Below are 19,874 nucleotides of genomic sequence, written 5' to 3'. Positions count from 1 at the left end.
CCTGTGATGGTGTCCCCTGAATAGATATGTGGGCACAGTTGGCAACAGGCTTTTTTGCAAGGATAGGTTCCTGGGTTAGTGGTTCTGTTGTTTGGTTGCTGGTGAGTATTTGCTTCAGGTTGGGGGGCTGTCTGTAAGCAAGGACTGGCCTGTCTCCCAAGATCTGTGAGAGTGATGGGTCGTCCTTCAGGACAGGTTGTAGATCCTTGATGATGCGTTGGAGAGGTTTTAGTTGGGGGCTGAAGGTGATGGCTAGTGTCGTTCTGTTATTTTCTTTGTTGGGCCTGTCCTGTAGTTCTGGGTACTCTTCTGGCTCTGTCAGTCTGTTTCTTCACTTCAGCAAGTGGGTATTGTAGTTGTAAGAATGCTTGATAGAGATCTTGTAGGTCTTTGTGTCTGTCTGAGGGGTTGGAGCAAATGCGGTTGTATCGTAGAGCTTGGCTGTAGACAATGGATCGTGTGGTGTGGTCTGGATGAAAGCTGGAGGCATGTAGGTAGGAATAGCGGTCAGTAGGTTTCCGGTATAGGGTGGTGTTTATGTGACCATCGCTTATTAGCACCGTAGTGTCCAGGAAGTGGATCTCTTGTGTGGACTGGTCAGTGGAATGTGATTCAAAATTAATAAGAGTGGAGGGAGGACCAGCAATAAAGTGGTTAAAATAGTGTGGTGTACGGCTAATATTGACATTACGAGTAAGCATTCAGGGTAAACCATTAAATCCAAGATGGCTCCGTAATGAAAGCTGGGCTGCTTTCTTCCTTTGCATAACTGAATTACTTTATTATACTGAGCAGGTAAACAGCCCCATTTTCTTTATCCAGCTTCTGTGGCTGTAATAGTGAGCTCTGGAGTGTTTGCATACATTGTGGGATTTTCCCAACAGGTGTCTTTTATGACTGGCCATCCTTCCTCCTGGAAAAAAGAAAAGGAGTACCTGTGGCACCTTAGAGACTAACAAATTTATTTGAGCATAAGCGTTTCATAGCTTATGCTCAAATAAATTTGTTAGTCTCTAAGATGCCACAGGTACTCCTTTTATTTTTGCGAATACAGACTAACACGGCTGTTACTCTGAAACCTTCCTCCTAGAGACATCCCAGAGAGTTAAACATTTGCCAGTCAGACAGACTAGGGGGAGTGTTCTCCCATATCTTTATGAATTATCAGCAATAATTGGATAACATGAACTGAAGAGTAGAGTTGAAGCCACTTTATAGTGACTCCAGATATAAAGAAGTTCTGGAGCTGTTTCTCATGTATGCTAAGACCCATTTACACCAGCCTGGCAGTGTTAAGGGGCCCGAAAGGGAGAGTTAATTACATTCCCACTCACTTTAACATAAAATGAGATTCAGACCCTTTCTGTATAGTGAAGCAGGATGAAATTCCGAGATTGTTTCAATACCTTATGATGTACCAGATCCAGTTAGGGTGGCCAGCTAGGATATAATGAATTTACATGAGCAAACCTTCTTAGTCATAAGAGAGTTTCACTGCATTATAATGGAGCAACAAGATGGGATTTTTGAAAGCGCTCAGTGTTGGCCTAACTCAGCTCCCACTGAAATCAACAGCAAAACTCCCCTTGACTTGAATGGAAGTAGTTAGGCCAATGCTAAGCACTGGAAAAATCCCACTCACTGGATATTTTAAAATACAGTTTGTAAATGCTTACTAGAACTGGGAATTTCCCCTATATTGTATAACATTTCACTGTTTGTGGCCTAGTACTGGTCCCATTGACATCAGTGGGAAAACTCCTGTTGATTTCAATCAGCGCATGCATCAGCATTCACGTCGCAGTCCCCATCAGTATCTGGTCCAGGCTGGGGAAGCTAATGATCTAACCTGCAGACCAAATTCGGTGATGAATCCTGGTCATGTGCCACCTGAGGCATGTTGTGCATATGCTAAGAAGAAGCAGCACATGATCAGGCCACTGGGGCTTGCTTTGAAGTATTTAACAAACCGTTCTGAAATATGCAACTCTCTTTGAAGATTTGGTTTGGTCATATTGTTAGAAGCATAAGCCCCTACCACCATAAATCATACAGAGCTTCACAGGAAACAAATGCATGTCTTTCAGACTAGACGCAACATGAATTTCCAATATAAAAAGCAGGCCCTACTCCCAAAAAACCTTTAAAAAATCCCTTTCTGGCTTCTTTCATGCTACATATAGAAGCTAAAAAGGGTGCAAGAGCTAGGTGACCTCCAAAGGTTTTTGAAAAAAGAAAAGGAGTACTTGTGGCACCTTAGAGACTAACCAATTTATTTGAGCATAAGCTTTCGTGAGCTACAGCTCACTTCATCGGATGCAATACTGTATCATAGTATTGCATCCGATGAAGTGAACTGTAGCTCACGAAAGCTTATGCTCAAATAAATTGGTTAGTCTCTAAGGTGCCACAAGTACTCCTTTTCTTTTTGCGAATACAGACTAACACGGCTGTTACTCTGAAACCTAAAAAAAGAAAAAGCTCCTTTGAAGGCCATTCAAAATCTCCCAGAAGCCACTGTTGTTTGAGCCACTGAATTTGAGCTAGGCCAGTGATACTCAGACTGAGGCTCGTGAGCTGCAAGTGGTTCTTTAATGTGTCTCCTGTGACTCTTTGCAGCACATGATATTAAAACATATCACATCTTTGTGTGATTTAATTATTAACCAATTTAAATTATTAACCAATCAGGATGCTTTTACTATGTTATTAACCAATTGTAGTTGATAAAATAATAATACTGGTCAGTCATTTTGCTGTGAGAATAATATATGTAAACTAAATATTTCCCCTGTTGTACTGTTTAAATATCAATATATTGTACTACAGTAAATGAAACAAAGAATTCACACTGCTGTGGCTTTTTTTGGTAATGTTGATTGCTAATTTGGCTCCTGAACCACTAAGGTCTGAGTATCAGTGAGCTGGGCACTCACTGGGCTGTGCAGCTGCAATGGTATACTAGAGCACAAGTGTGGATGAGAAGCAAAACTGCACCCCCACCTTGTCTCTAATATCCTGGGACCGACATGGCTACAGCAATGCTGCCCATAACACCATAACAGATGCAGTCTAAGAAAGAGGTTGTGAAGGAAGGTGGCTGGAGCCTACCATGCCCTTGCTCAGACATGAACTAAGCCTATCCTGCCTGACTGATGTAAGTACCCCAGTGCTAATAATGCATAGAAAATGCACAACCACAGACAGGAACCACATTTAAAGGGCTGAAGGTGATAGAAGGATAGTGCGTCTTTCTCCCTCTGACCCAGGGACCTGTTGATGCCAACTGGCAGAGGGCACAGAGATACATAAGGGTTACAGGGATTCCCTGGATCTGATTTGGTGATCTAGTTCACCAACGAGTGTCATGTAAGTTCTCGAATGGAAGCCAGTGTCTCAATGGTCATTATAATAATTGCAAGATGTATGTACAGATAATATGTACATACACATGCACATGTATTGAAAATTATATTCTTCAGGTCTGTGGGTTAAGGCAGGTCACCAGAAGGTGATCTACACACACCTCTCAGGCAAGAAGGAAGAGATGCTTATCTCTCTTTGATTGGGCATGTGTGTATTGGGTGATGTACATTCACAATGGAAGCCTATCTACAGTCTGAGCCAAATGCTAATCAAGATTGTAAAAACTGACAAGGGAAAAAACAAGTAGGTTTGGGGGTGAATCCTGTTTGCAAGTAATGAATTTTTGGACGTTAACTGTAGAGACAGAGGCAAAGTGCATCGTTCACCTAGGAAATAACTGATGGTGGGCAGGTGGGCTGCAGGATGTATGAGTCAGGCTCCTCCAGCTGGTGGGGGGGGGGAGTGCTCAGGTCTCCTCCATCCGGGGGGGCAGAGCCTCAGGTGGAAGGGGTGGGGCCGGCAGACTAGCCTCCCAGAAGGAGGTGTTCACCCACCACCCATGGACTCTGATCAAATCACTTCTTAATCTTTGTTAAACTAAATAGATTGAGCTCCTTGAACAGGATTCAAAAAGGGATTGCACGTTTGCACAGCTAATGGAAACATTAGGTAAAGTTTGGAAGGGATCTGAACTCTCCTGGCCAAAGTCAGACTCTAACTGAGGGTTAGGCATGTTTTCCAATCCTTTAATCCAATCTTTTAATCATTCTTCTGGCTCTTTTCTGAACACTCTCCAGTTTAGCAACGTTCCCCTTCCCATAATGAAATGAGGGCTTACCTACATGGGAGAGGGTTTTTTTGGTATAACTAGTTTTTTCAGCATACACTGCTTGGTGTCCACACACACAAGTTCTTTTGATTTATCTGATGTCTTGTCCCACTTTAATCCATGTGGGAAGTGACATATATTTTGGAATAAATTATACCACTAGAAGGTTCATGAGGATTGTCAAGGTTCCTTCCCCACTCTGAACTCTAGGGTACAGATGTGGGGACCTGCATGAAAACCCCCCTAAGCTTATTTTTACCAGCTTAGGTTAAAATTTCCCCAAGGTACAAACTATTTTACCTTTTGCCCCTGGACTTTATTGCTGCCACCACCAAGAGTCTAACAAATATATAACAGGGAAAGAGCCTGCTTGGAAATGTCTTTCCGCCCCAAAAATCCTCCCAAACCCTACATCCCCTTTCCTGGGGAAGGCTTGATAAAAATCCTCACCAATTTGCATAGGTGAACACAGACCCAAACCCTTGGATCTTAAGAACAATTAAAAAGCAATCAGGTTCTTAAAAGAAGAATTTTAATTGAAGAAAAAGTAAAAGAATCACCTCTGTAAAATCAGGATGGTAAATACCTTACAGGTAATCAGATTCAAAACATAGAGAATCCCTCTAGGCAAAACCTTAAGTTACAAAAAGACACAAAAACAGGAATATACATTCCATTCAGCACAACTTATTTTATCAGCCATTTAAACAAAACAGAATCTAACGCATATCTAACTAGATTGCTTATTAGCCCTTTACAGGAGTTCTGGCCTGCATTCCTGCTCTGGTCCCGGCAAAAGCAACACACAGACAGAGAGAACCCTTTGTTTCCCCCCCCCACCCCTCCAGCTTTGAAAGTATCTTGTCTCCTCATTGGTCATTTTGGTCAGGTGCCAGCGAGGTTATCTTTAGCATCTTAACCCTTTACAGGTGAAAGGGTTTTTTCCTCTGGCCAGGAGGGATTTAAAGGTGGTTAGCCTTCCCTTTATATTTATGACAAGGATGCATCCCTATTTAGGATTGACTATATTACTTCAGGCAGTCCTCCCTCTGCTATCCCACACTGCACTACTTCACACCTGGACCAGCCTATGTGTTTCCCAGTGTGCCCTCCACTGTTCCCCTGGTCATCTTACGTCCAGATGTTACCTTCCTATTTAAATCCTGGCACACACCCAAGTATCCCCCTTTGCAATTCTAGCTTGTGACAAGTTTGCATTCCTTGAGTTCATTTTAGCAGCCATGCCCCATGCTTCCCTTGGAAGACTGTTCCAGAACTTCACTCCTCTGATGATTACAAATTTTCATCTAATTTCAAGCCTAAACTTGTTGATGGCCAGTTTATATCAATTTGTTCTTGCGCCAACACAGACCCTTAAGTTAAATAACTCCTCTGCCTCTCTGGTGTTTAGCCCTTGGATGTATCTATAGAGAGCAACCATATCTCCCCTCAGCCTTCATTTGGTTAGGTTAAACAAGTCAAGCTCCTTAAATCTCCTCTCATAAGGTAGGATCCATTCCTCGGATCGTCCTAGTAGCCCTTCTCTGCACCTGTTCAGTTTGAATTCATCCCTCTTAAACATGGAAGACCAGAACTGCACACACTATTTCAGGTGAGGTCTCACCAGTGCCTTGTGTAATGGTGATAACACTTCCTTATCTCTACTGGAAATACCTCGCCTGATGCATTTTAGGACTGCATTAGCTTTATTCACTGCTGCATCACACTGGCGGCTCGTACTCATCCTGTGATCAGCCAGTACACCCAGGTTTTTCTCCTCCTCTGTCGCTTCCAAGTGATAACTCCCCAGTTCATAGCAAAAATTCTTGTTTGTCCCTCAGTGCATGACCTTGCACTTTGCACTATTAAATTTCATCCCATTTCTATTACGTCCAGCGGAGGGCAACAAAAATGATTAGAGGACTGGAACACATGACTTATGAGGAGAGGCTGAGGGAACTGGGATTATTTAGTCTGCGGAAGAGAAGAATGAGGGGGGATTTGATAGCTGCTTTCAACTACCTGAAAGGGGGTTCCAAAGAGGATGGCTCTAGACTGCTCTCAGTGGTAGCAGATGACAGAACGAGGAGAAATGGTCTCAAGTTGCAGTGGGGGAGGTTTAGGTTGGCTATTAGGAAAAACTTTTTCACTAGGAGGGTGGTGAAACACTGGAATGCGTTACCTAGGGAGGTGGTGGAATCTCCTTCCTTAGAAGTTTTTAAGGTCAGGCTTGACAGAGCCCTGGCTGGGATGATTTAGTTGGGGATCGGTCCTGCTTTGAGCAAGGGGTTGGACTAGATGACCTCCTAAGGTCCCTTCCAACTCTGATATTCTATGATTCTATGATTACTGAGGGACAACCTATCCTAAATTCTCAGTTACTGAGGGACAATCTACACTCATTGCTATACTTGCTTCCCATAAGCTACTCTTGGTATAACTTTTTATGAGTGATATACCCAAATATTTGGATGCTAATATTTTAACTGTATCTTAAATTTATTAACATTAATTTGGGATATTGCAGATTATGTACTATGTGTATTTTATGACTTTCAGACCAAACTTAGTACTTTTGGATAACTTAAGCATTATACCCAGATGTATAGACACTCTTTCCTTAACCTGTGTATTAGCTAATTTTAACATTAGCTTTAATTAAAAAAAAATTAAATCTGTTTGTATTGAGTATGGGGTAATGAAATGGTGTTATCCCTGTTGTCTGAGTAATGGGCAGCAGAATTGTACTTATCCTGCCCTGATTGAAGGGGTCATCCTAAATTAAACCTTCCTTGTTAAGCTTGCTCAAAAGCTTGTACCAACCAGTCCAAAGGGATCATTTTGGCGAAGTAGCTCCATCATGCTGCACAGCGAGGCAGAGTTGGCATGTTTATGCAGTCTGTTCCTGGAGTCTGTTCCCCTAGCTCATTACTTGATGTCCGGGGAGAGCTCATTCAGACTCTGCTTACACACCATTAGCCCCTGTTTTGCACTTTTCCTGCACAGCCCCTGTTGGAATAGGGTGTTTGCAATGGTGCTGACATACGTTCCAAAGTCTGTGTAGAAGAAGGCGGCTCACTATAAACTAAGGGCAGCTGCGTCGTACCATCTTTTAGCCCTGGAGTCACCGACAATAATAAGGGTTGCAGCATTATTTTGGCACTACAAATAGTTCCCATCTATGTGGCAAGATGAAACTCTGCATTAATCATACCACAAGCAATCACATTGTACAGTTGAGTTTGTATGATAATGGGACCATCTGTTGTGTTTGTTGCAAACTCCCAGTGAATCAGGAGGAAAGTATTAAAGTGGGTGGAAGAAGATTTTATTAATATGAGCACTTCATCCTCTAGATCTTCACAGACATTTCAATATTACATAGCCTCAAATATATCCCATATCTGCTCACATAAAGAAATATGCCTACTGCCAGGTTGTTGTCTGACTTTTCTGTAAAAAAGCCAATGGCCATAGCCTGTTGAGGCTTCGTACCTTGGATAGCTATAACTTAATGTAAAAGTTCATGATGGGGAGTATTTTCAAAGCAATTCTTCCAGTTATTGCCATATAATCCCATTGATTATAATGTGTCATTCAGCTACATGGCCTGTACAATGATGTGAAAATTTACTCCTAATTACCTTAAATATCATTAAATTTGCAGCCACTGTAAATTCATACAGTGAACACTATTATCTGTTGAAAAGCTAATGGGAACATCTCTCTTAAAGGCTAAGAGCATTGTGTTTTTGTTTTATTTCCAGTTAGAAGTGAACTACTTGAGGTTAACCTAGGACAATCACATCCAGCTTACATGATATTGCCAAGACTGAAAATCATACAGATGGCTGATGATTTTTATTGAATATTTATGGTATTTTTCCTCTGAACTCTTTACAACTGTGTGCTTTGTGCCGCATCCCTGTAATCAAATATTTACAGTGTTTTAGAATGGCTCTATGCAAATCTACTGTCAACAGAAAAGTTTTTACTGACATATTTGATTTTAACAGTTCATTATCAGATATTAAGCCATATCCTGGTGCCCTGATTCATGGGAGTAATCCCACTGAAATTATTTGCCTGAGTAAGGCTTGCTGGATTTGGCCATATGTGAATCAAAAAGGAAACATCTTATTAAAATGAGGGTTGTTAGGAAGAAGGTCTGACAATCAGTCAAAAAGCCAGTTAATACCTGTAGTGTTGTAGCCACGTTGGTCCCAGGATATGGGAGAGACAAGGTAGGTGAGATAATATCTTTTATTGGACCAACTTCTGTTGGTGGAAGGTATAAACTTTCAAGCTTCACAGAGCTCTTCATCAGGTCTGGGGACCTTCCAAAGTTTGTACCTTCCACCAACAGAAGTTGGTCCAGTAAAAGATATTACCTCACCCACCTTGTCTCTCTCATATCCTAGGACCAGCATGGCTACAACAATCCCAGACCCAAAGAAGAGTTCTGTGAAGCTTGAAAGCTCGTACCTTCCCCTGACGGAAGTTGGTCAAATAAAAGTAATTACCTCACCTGCCTTGTCTCTCTCAATGAATACCTGGACATTTCAGTCTTAATGTATACTCTTAACGTAGCATTGTGAATTTGTTTTAATGATAAATTAGTATAAAACTAGCCCTGGTACAAAACTGGCCACTTAAAGTGCTGGTGGTTAACTAGGTAACAGACCTGGGTGGGAAATGGGTTTCTCATCCTGTAAGACTATTTGAGATTTTGAAAAATTTTCCCCATCCTGAAATGGAACAGAAAATTGAAATCTTGAAAGTTTTCACAAACGAATAATCTGGGGTGGGGGAATGGATTGGATCAATTGGAACATTTTGTTTAGATAATTTCAAATTATTTTGTTTCAGTTTTGACCTTTTACATTTTTAACCCTTTATAAAGTACAGATTAACTAAAATTTTGAAATGAAAAGTCATTTTAACTTGAAAAATGAAGGTTTTTTTGAAAATGTTGAAACAGGATGTTTTAACAGTTCTGAATTTTTTTTTCAAAAATTTTTTGAGATGCATTGAAACCGACCCTTTCTCACAAACATTTTTGTTTCAACAAATCTACATTTTCTGATTAAAAAAAAAACAAAAACATTTTTTGGGGGAAAATCTCAACTAGCTCTACTGACATGACCCCCCAGAAGTGGATGTCTTTTGTTTAGTAATCAAACACCAAGGTCTTCTCAGTGTTTAGCAATGCCAACGCGTGAATGACCAAAACTGGAATGTAGGGAACAAACAGAAAGCACCAAGAAAGTGAAAAATGAAGTTGGTTCTTAATTATCTTGTGGCCTGGGTTTCTCAGTGAATCCCCTTCCCAACGTACCCAAAACCAAGGAGCTGGCGTGTGGGAAAGACAGCACATACAAATGTACCCTACTGCGGCAAATCTGGCACAGTTGCTTGAACACACCTGTATGTTTGCAATCAAGCCAGCCAACAGATGGGATTTATATTTCTTCATAATAATATACAGAGATGATCCAGTCTAATTGCTGAGTTACCAGATATTAAAAATATGTAAGTACATTTACTAAGAAACCCATGTTGCCTTTGCAGTGAAGTTGTTTTTCTTCTGGTATACAGGTTTTAGGGACTAAGCCACTGCTTCGTGAGGGTGATGATAATGATGATGAGGCAGCTGATATCACAAACAGGAGAACTGCTAAACTATACATGGTAAGCGCCAAATCTTTCTATATCTATTGTGGCTAGATATATTGAAACAGTGACGTTCAGACATGCAATATCCCTTGTATGCTAAACTCTGTTTTGGGGCTGTAGACGCCTGTTATTTCCATCAGTTTGCAGTTGCTGGTGTAAATCAGTAAAGCTCAGTTAAATTCAATAGAGCTATAAATTTATACTAGCCAAGGATTTGGTCTAGGAAATGTTTTTAACCATGCTGTTCAAAACTGTGACCCTGATCCAAGGAGGGGCTTTAAGCCAGCCTCCCTTTTTGTACCTGCAAGTGATTGTACCTGCCGTTAGTTGTGCGTGCACATTGTGGGTGTGAATCAGTAGATAGAGCAGGCTTTAAATGCATAAGAATAATTCATGAGTGTAGGTGTTTCAGCTGCAATTATCAATTTTGAAGGATCTGCATATTTTTAATTATATAAGGTATTCATAGAACATGTATTTAAGCAGGGGTGGAGTAGAAAGTGATTTATTAATAAGATTGTGAGAAAGAAAGCTGATAAAAATCACAATGCTAATAACTTAGCTCCCTCTGTTGGACATAACGTGAAATGAAACAATTTTTAAAAAAGTTCTCATTAGCTGTCACAGCTTTCCAGTAACGCACGGATTATATGAAGTCATTTATACAGGATTAGTAAAGCAAAGCTAATGTAGTTTTGGGAGGGGAAAGTGATCTGAGTGTGAAAGCTTGGGTTGATCTAAATCTGAAATTACTGCTTCCTCAGGTGTCAGATGCAAGTGGGTCCATGAAGGTGTCGGTGGTTGCAGAGGAAAACCCCTTCTCGAGGGCTATGCTGTTGTCTGAAGAGTGTTTCATTTTGGACCATGGTGCTGCAAGAAAGATCTTTGTGTGGAAAGGTAAGAGATGACCCACACTGCTTCTCGGTGACTAGAGAGTTCACTCAGGAACCAGTGCTGCCAGAACCTGGGGAGCGCACACAGTACATGTGGGTACATAGAAGGGCTACATACTGCCTGAGCACGGCATCCTACAAACCCTATCTCGCCTGAGCAGTCCTTTCTCAGTTTTTTCTGTGGATAAGGACTGCTCACATGAGTATGGGTTTGCAAGGATTGGGTCCAGTCTATGTATCTTGGGTATTTATCAGCTTGGTGCCTAAGATCTGAACAGCAGTTATGAAGAAAGCATAAAAAATCACATAGAGCCTTGTTTGTGGAATGGCAAATCATCATGATCAGGGACAAAACCCAGAGGCTGATTGCTTAATAATTAATGTAAACTGTACCTTGCTCTCACATTCACAATATTGTTAGATACGGATGGGAGGTTGTAAAGCCAGCACTGGATAGAATCTAAACGTCACGCATCATTAAAAGCATATGTTTATCATTACTTTATTGCTTCTTTGTTTTAAACATTTCTCTGTGCCAACATAGGTGCTTGCAACAGTGTCTGGAGCTATGTTGACAGCACATTTCCCTGTAATAGAACAGTATTGGAAAATCAAGAATACCTGAACTCCTTGCAGTGGGCAGATTTCAGAGCTCCCATTAGATCCAGTATAAAGGGTGTTCTGTTCTCTGACTGAGCACAGTTCTTAATAAAATTGCTTTGTAGCAACTGCATTAGAAATAATACATCGCCAGTCATCTGCAGCAATCCAGGAAGTACTGCAAACATTTTGCCAGAATAAAATCTCACCTGCACATGTTCAGGCATCTTTTAAATAGAGAAGAGTTGGGAAGCACCCATGTGTCCCCTTAGGTGCACTGGTGCTGCTCCAGGCATTCTCTCTTTTGTGACTTATGTTAGCAACACAATTGGTTATAACCCTTATTATCCAGGTTTCAGAGTAACAACCGTGTTAGTCTGTATTCGCAAAAAGAAAAGGAGGACTTGTGGCACCAAAGAGACTAACCAATTTATTTGAGCATAAGCTTTCATGAGCTACAGCTCACTTCATCGGATGCAGTGAGCTGTAGCTCACGAAAGCTTATGCTCAAATAAATTGGTTAGTCTCTAAGGTGCCACAAGTACTCCTTTTCTTTTTCCTTATTATCCAGTGAGTCTATTATTGTCTCAGTCCACACTCTTGTACTGGGGGCAGCAATTACCATTTTAACAGCCCAGGGGCAAGGGGAAGTCAATGCACATTAACCATGTCTCTTTTACTAAGGCTTCAACTCAGGGACCATTAGAGCAAACAGTTCATTAGGTCAGGCACCCTTTCAACAAACAGTTCCTGGGTCCAGGAATCATTACCACAATCATTTCATCAGAATGCCAAACTTACAGTCCACACCCAAGTCTCTGAATCAGGTTAGGCTTGTCTCCAGGTGCCTCAGGGAGTAAATGCCACGCACTGCAGCCTGCCTGGCTTCTACTCCTCTCTCTTTCTGTAGGCTCTAACCTGGCCCTTAAAGCGATAGCACCCCTTTCCCCATGCTCTCTTTCACACCTTCTCTCTTGCAAAAGCTGCATTCAGAGGAGACAGCTTTAAAGCAATGCTACACAGGCTGCTTCAGCAACTGTCTCGTTCAAAATCAAATGTACTGAGGCTCCAGCAGAACAGCTCAGATCTGGGCCTTAAAATGCAATTATTGATGGCGCTGTGGGGAACAGAACCAGGACACAGTGCAGTTCCAGACAGTGTTTCAGGAATGTCGAAAAAACTCTGGAGCCCAACAAGGAGCAATGTGTGAGGAACAGTGGTGGCATGTGACATGCCAAAGTCTGGCTAATAGGGAGTTTCATTTAACCAAGTTATGGAAGAGAGGGGTTGATAGGCAATGGGCTTGGCAGCTGTGGAAAGCAACCTTATTTCCCACCTCCCCCTTCCAGCAATGCAGGTAGCCAGTGAGCTTTTGCAGGTCAAGCCTTTCTAAACACAGCACACATCATGATAATTATTTTGACCCAGGCTATCAATGCAAACAGACACATTTTTAAAAAGTGAACAGATTATTTTTATTCATTTTCAAAATCAGTAGAATTTAGATTTTTGGCAGTTTGACCTGGTGCGAATCTCTTTGCCTACCTCTGTTAGCAGACTTTAGTTTTGTCACTGTGCAGCCTGGAGGCAAACAAAATGTAAGAATGAACTACATTAAAGGATACCTCATTCATTTGCAACTTCTCCCAGGAATTTTTCTTTTACACCTTCTGAGAACATGTTCCCTTTCCCCTGCCGTAATCTTGTCCTGTTTGTTTTAATCAGGCAAAGATGCTAACCCACATGAGAGAAAGGCAGCCATGAAGACTGCCGAAGAATTCATACAACAAATGAACTACCATGCCAACACCCAGGTGCAGTACGTTTGTGAGATAAATAATACAAGAGATTTTTTTTTTTTAAATATTGGTCAATTGTTTAAAGTGCATGTGGTGCTATTAATCAGTTTAGCCAATCATTTTTTAAGGTTGGGGGGGGGGGTTAATTGATCAAAATAATTCTCATAACATTGCCTATAAACAGTGATGTGTGAATCTCCAAATGTTTGGTGTACACAAGTATCCAAAAGTTTGGAGAGTCAGTGAAAGGGATAACTAATGTAGAAAGCTTCTTATTTATTCATTTGAAGTAAGATAGTTTGTACAAACCTTACTCATTCAATGCCTGGCTTCAGTTCCAGACCTCATTTTTTAGATTACCAACAACAACAATAAGAAATTTATCTCATATGTGGAATGTCTCATAATAGAATCCTTGCTCTTCACTCTCTCCCCCATCACAACTTCTTGCCTGAAGGATCAGACTTGAAGTGGGGTCAGGCATCTTCATCCTTCCTTTTAGGAAAACTCCTCTGTGAAGAAACAGGTCATGCAGCATGCCTTAAAAGCAGTCAGATTCAGGTCAGCCTCATCTCCGCCAGGAGCTTGCTCCACAGCTGCCAGATCTCTCCCCGGAGAGCTCTGTCCCTGGATCTGGCAAGATGGACCCTAGGTTCTGTCGGCCACTGTGCCCAGTTGATTATTGTAGCTATCTTCCTGATTTGTGCAACAAGGCCCACTCCATATAGGACTTTGTAAACTAGGAGTAGCTCTTTGAATTGGGTTTGGAAGTGGATAGCCAGCCAATATTTAGTGCTAAGAGCTGGTGTGATACATTCTTAATGCTCTGTCTTGATCAGCAGGTGGATTGCTCCATGCAGTACTAGCTTTAATGTCTGGATAGACTCTTTGGCTACCTGCAGATTGAGAACATTACCAGTAATCCTAAACTGGAGGTCTGAAAGGCATGGATCACAGTGGCCACATGTCATTTGAGAGGGTCTCAAAAGTGGCCACAAAAAATTAGAACAATTTGCAACCAGTGGACCATCAGCCACCCAAAATATTCTACTTTGCTCCACTAAAGGGACAGTAGTAGTAACATACCGGCTTTTCCCTCCCCCATTTCTTCTTTACCTGCAGATTCAAGTGCTTCCAGAAGGAGGGGAAACTCCCATCTTCAAACAGTTCTTCAGAGACTGGAAGGATAAATATCAAAGCGAAGGCTTTGGAAAAGTCTATGTCACTGAGAGAGTGGCTAGAATTGAGCCGATTGAATTTGATGCTACCAAGTTACATGAATCTCCACAAATGGCTGCCCAACACAATATGATTGATGACGGTTCAGGGAAAGTGGAGGTAATTTTGTAATTTTAAAAAATTGAAATATAATATACATATAATTTCAACTACCTACCATATATACTCAATCATAAGCTGGTTCATTTATAAGCTGACTCCCACAAGATGGATAAGTAAAAATGGTAAAAACTGTATGACCCTTTCATAAGCCGACCCTATATTTCAGGGGTTGGCAAACTTTGGCTCCTGGCCCATCAGGGTAAGCAGCTGGCGGGTCAGGACTTTTTGCTTACCTGGAGCGTTCGCAGGCACGGAGCCCCTCAGCTCCCAGTGGCTGCAGTTTGCCATTCCCAGCCAATGGGAGCTGTGGGAAGTGGTGCCACTTCCTGCAGCTCCCATTGGCTGGGAACGGCAAACTGCGGCCACAGAGAACTGAGGGGCTCCATGCCTGCGAATGCTCCAGGTAAACAAAATGACAATGTATTAGATATTCAATTCAATGATTTCACAGAGTTTAAAGTCATCAAATTTTGGTGTAGACCCGTTTATAAGCCGACCCCCCGCTCTTTGATGCGTCACATTTTTACCAAAAATATTCGGCTTATGAACGAGTATATATGGTACATTCTCGTGTTACTTTTACTGGATACGTTGTTATTTTGCAGGTTTAAACTGTTGAGTAGTTTGGTTGCAAAATCTGCAGCTTTACATCTCAAGAGCCTTTCGGTGGAGAGGGAATGAATCCCCGTGTCATTTATGTGCTGTACAGTTTGTTCTTCAGTAAAGTGCTTTGATGCCCATTAAAAATGCTATATCAGTCACTCTGTACAAAAGTAGAACTGCCACCTCTCTTACAAAATTAGGCTTGGCAGAATTTGATTTCTATTTTTGTTTTTTTAATAATTTGAATGGATATCACTGTTTCTTTTTAAGCATTTTAATTTTTTTTTATCTATTTAAATTTTTATAGTTGCACAGAATTATGGGGTTTGAGCACTTTTTTTCAATTTTTGTCTATTCAAATTGTCACAATTGCTGGAAATTATTGTGGGGGTCAGACAATCATTTAATGACAGTAGAAATTGAGATGGCTTGATAAACTATTAAAACACAAATTGTCACCACCACATATCAAAATGTACAACGTACATAGCTTTAAATTAAACTGTAATAAGTCCTCAAGCAGCATGTACCCTACTTTGCCTATCTGTAAATGTCAAGTATTATTGATGAAAACAGCTTTTTTTTTTTTGACAGTTTGTGTGTATATGGTGAAATCAATGGTTATCGACATTTACCGATAAAAATCTAATCCTTAAATCCTTCCCAGCTTCTATATAATGTATTTAAAAGAAATACTTTAAATATGACACTTATTCTAAAGTGACAGTTCTCCCTTCTCTCCACTTAGAAGCCTGCCAGTTAAAGAGTATGGGTGAAATCCCAGAAGTCAAAAGTCAATGGGAATTTTACCCATTCACTCTATATCTGTAAGTCCTTCATACACCAGGTCTGTTCTCTGAACGCAGTCTTCAACTCAAGGCTAGAGAGCTCCTTCACAGAAGCAGAATCAGTGGGTTTCATTGCCCAACCATGGGGACTGGACTCAGAGAGGGCAAGATGGCATGATACGCACAGTGCAGGGTTCCACACATGACTGTAAACCCTCGAGTCCTTGCCCCCATGTTGAGGATACATTGGGGCAACACAGGGTTATATTAGCCATTGGGCTGACATAACAGAACAGCTCTGCAGCTTGTGGGGAGTATTCCTCTTGTTCCTTATGGGATTACTCTGTGCACTGCCTGCTGTTTGAGGTGGCCAGTGGGTCCCTGGGCTTAGCCCTGGTTGAATAGCAGTCTTAGCCTTTAGCAACTCAGGTCTCAAGCATTAATCATATGACATAGAATTGAAATATACAGGATCAAGTGGAGGATAATGTGTGCAGCAGTGGGTACTTGTCTGGAGTGCAGCATACCTTTTCCTTGTGGAATTCTATTTCTGTTGCTACTTATCATTCTATTTCATTAATGTGGTACCATTAACCTATGATATGAAGGAAAGGAATGTGAATGGATTAGTGTAAGTGACATTACATGATGTGACATCAAAATGTCAAGAGGAAAGCACAATATTTTCTAATTGACTTCCCGCTACAATTCATTTCGTTGGCAGTGCTGGGCCGAGTGCACTGCACGATGGTTCAGTCTCTGTCATTTAGGATCACCTGATCTTTTCTGATGGCAGTTAGGTTAACATAGTTTTTGGAGACAGAAAACAGGTGTTGCTCAAGAAGGTAACATAGTAAGTCATTTGACCACTTCCCCGATATTCAGCTTCAAGTCGAATGCTGATGAATTCCAATATTTTCCAGTGATGGCTTTGGTTTCCTAGGTCTGGCGTGTTGAAAGTAATGGCAGAATCCCTGTGGCATCTGAGACATATGGAGAATTTTTTGGCGGTGACTGCTACATTATACTTTATACTTATCCTAAAGGACAGATCATCTACACATGGTATGTTTGGTCCGCATTGATCTTCAGCCCACGGATATTGTATTATTTGCTGGCTTTATGTGTGTTGTCCCACTGAAACCAGTGGGAAGACTAACATGTCACAAGGGTCCCAGGGTTGGGGAAGGGGTGGAGTAAGCACCACACTTAATTTTTATCTAACCTAGGCAGAGCCAGGAGTAGATGCAGGTCAGGATCTCAAGTGGGGGGTTAGAGAGACTCCCTTGCCCTGGCACAGCATACAGCAAAACAGCACCCCCATGCCACCATGCCTAGCTAGACACACACAGACTCTCTGACCTGAGTCAGTACAAATCTCTCTCCTCCTCCCCAGTCATTCCAATCTGTCCGTGCACTCTGATACTGGCACCTGCATTGAGAGCCCAGACAGGTGGGTCTTGTAGCGTGGTCTCAGCTGTCCTGTCGGCTCCAGGCTGTGTACCTGTAAGAGTCCCCTTTTGGAAGCAGCTGGCTCCCCTGCAAGATGATCCTAGTGTAAACTCTGCAGCCCTGTGCTCTGGGGGTGTCTCAGTCTCTGCCCCAGCTCCTTGCTACTGCTTCTCCTCTGCCATTTCTTTTGTTGTCTCCCTTAACCTTCCCAGGCTTGTTCCCCATCCCATTCCCTCCCCATCTGCTCTTTGGCTCAAACCCTCCCAGTGGTCTGCAGTTTAATTTTGTGTCCATGGTCTGGCGTGGTGCTGCCCCCAGCCTGACAGGTCTGCACAGAGTACTAGGGACTGGTTAGGGGGAAAGGGGGGAGAAAGGAAGGGAGGGGGAAAGTGGCTCTATCCAGTCCCACACCTGCATAAAGGCTGTAGGAGCTGACTTACTTATTGTGTGCTTTGCTTGAAATATATGTCCTGGATCATTTTGAAACTGGGCTTCAGCTTTGTTTCTTTCTTCTTCACTCTCAGGCAAGGGGCACATGCAACAAAAGATGAGCTGACTGCATCTGCATTCCTGACCGTTCAGCTTGATCGGTCACTAAATGGACAGGCTGTCCAGGTTTGTGTCTCTCTAAGGAATAAATGTGACCTAGTTTTCTTTTAAAAGAGGTGGCCAATCTTAGTAACATCCCAGGCCACACTGACAACTTGTCTGGTGTATGGAGGCTACATCTGTATTGCACCTAAGTGAACATAAACAAACGTCCTCACAGAACCGTATTTTCTTCCCCCTGTAGCTTACTTTGGAGATGAAATGAAATTGCTTGTCATTTGAGTTCACCAGAAATAACAATGGTTGATCCAGGCATCTTCCAGGCATCCCCCCTACTTCCTCAGTAATTCCACATATTCTCCCTTTCTTGTTGTGACATGGCTTGACGTAGCCTGTAAGCTTTGGAAGCAGGGAATTTGTCTTCTTCTACATTTGAAAAGCACCATAGACATTTACAACACTAACTGGCTGATTTGTATTTTTTTTTTCTCGTTGTTACTACTTGTTAAAGAAGTTAAAGAAGGATGGGCTGGGATGAATGGACTATAAATTGGATAGAAAGTTGGCTAGATTGTCAGGCTCAATGGGTAGTGATCACTGGCTCCATGTCTAGTTGGCAGCCGGTATCAAGTGGAGTGCCCAAGGGTCGGTCCTCGGGCTGGTTTTGTTCAATATCTTCATAAATGATCTGGAGGATGGGTGTGGATTGCACCCTCAGCAAGTTTGCAGATGACACTAAACTGGGAGGAGAGGTAGATACGCTGGAGGACAGGGATAGGATACAGAGGGACCTAGACAAATCAGAGGATTGGGCCAAAAGAAATCTGATGAGGTTCAACAAGGACAAGTGTAGAGTCCTGCACTTAGGACGGAAGAATCCCATGCACTGCTACAGACTAGGGACCGAATGGCTAGGCAGCAGTTCTGCAGAAAAGGACCTAGGGGTTACAGTGGACGAGAAGCTGGATATGAGTCAACAGTGTGCCCTTGTTGCCAAGAAGGCCAATGGCATTTTGGGATGTATAAGTAGGGGCATTGCCAGCAGATCGAGGGATGTGATCGTTCCCCTCTATTCAACATTGGTGAGGCCTCATCTGGAGTACTGTGTCCACTTTTGGGCCCCACACTACAAGAAGGATGTGGATAAATTGGAAAACGTCCAGCGGAGGGCAACAAAAATGGTTAGGGGACTGGAACACATGACTTATGAGGAGAGGCTGAGGGAACTGGGATTGTTTAGTCTGCAGAAGAGAAGAATGAGGGGGGATTTGATAGCTGCTTTCAACTACCTGAAAGGGAGTTCCAAAGAGGATGGCTCTAGACTGTTCTCAGTGGTAGCAGATGACAGAACAAGGAGTAATGGTCTCAAGTTGCAGTGGGGGAAATTTAGGTTGGCTATTAGGAAAAACTTTTTCACTAGGAGGGTGGTGAAACACTGGAAAGCATTACCTAGGGAGGTGGTGGAATCTGCTTCCTTAGAAGTTTTTAAGGTCAGGCTTGACAAAGCCAAGGCTGGGATGATTTAGTTGGGGATTGGTCCTGCTTTGAGCAGGGGGTTGGACTAGATGACCTCCTGAGGTCCCTTCCAATCCTGATATTCTATGATTCTATGATACTCATAATCATCACCATCGTTTTTCTCACCATGCAGAGGGAAGCTGTGGAGCACATTTTAGGCCTCTGTTTATATATTGGCTTTTTTCCCTCTGGAAACTGGTGATCAGATCACAAGTAAAAAAGAGTTCAGACTCTCCACAGTCCTTAATGAAAGGGCTTGTTTTCTATGCCTTTAGTTTTTCACACCTGCTTTGTCAATGGCACAAATCACTTTGCAACAGAATTTTCCAGCATAAAGTCACAGAATTCCTCCTTCCTGCCCATGCCAGTCCATCTCTTTCGGCCATTTTAAACCTTTTCATCAGGCACCTGCCATTCTACTGGAGGTTTCCTTGCCCACTTTGACCCTTGCTGTTTAATA

The 19,874-nt window shown here is 42.1% G+C and overlaps 1 protein-coding gene across 1 annotated transcript in view; it reads left to right on the top strand.

Annotated features, from left to right (window-relative positions):
* Positions 1-19,874, top strand: part of SCIN (scinderin) — an 88,470-nt gene that overhangs the window by 55,550 nt on the left and 13,046 nt on the right. The window contains exons 5-10 of the mRNA XM_074945847.1: positions 9,794-9,886; positions 10,636-10,768; positions 13,090-13,178; positions 14,286-14,501; positions 16,839-16,960; positions 17,872-17,962. Of these exons, the coding sequence (XP_074801948.1) occupies positions 9,794-9,886; positions 10,636-10,768; positions 13,090-13,178; positions 14,286-14,501; positions 16,839-16,960; positions 17,872-17,962 (744 nt within the window). The remainder of the gene's footprint in view (positions 1-9,793; positions 9,887-10,635; positions 10,769-13,089; positions 13,179-14,285; positions 14,502-16,838; positions 16,961-17,871; positions 17,963-19,874) is intronic.

Source organism: Natator depressus, chromosome 2 (assembly GCF_965152275.1).
Source record: "Natator depressus isolate rNatDep1 chromosome 2, rNatDep2.hap1, whole genome shotgun sequence".
Classification (NCBI taxonomy): domain Eukaryota; kingdom Metazoa; phylum Chordata; order Testudines; family Cheloniidae; genus Natator; species Natator depressus.
This window is presented reverse-complemented; position numbering and strand designations above follow the sequence as displayed.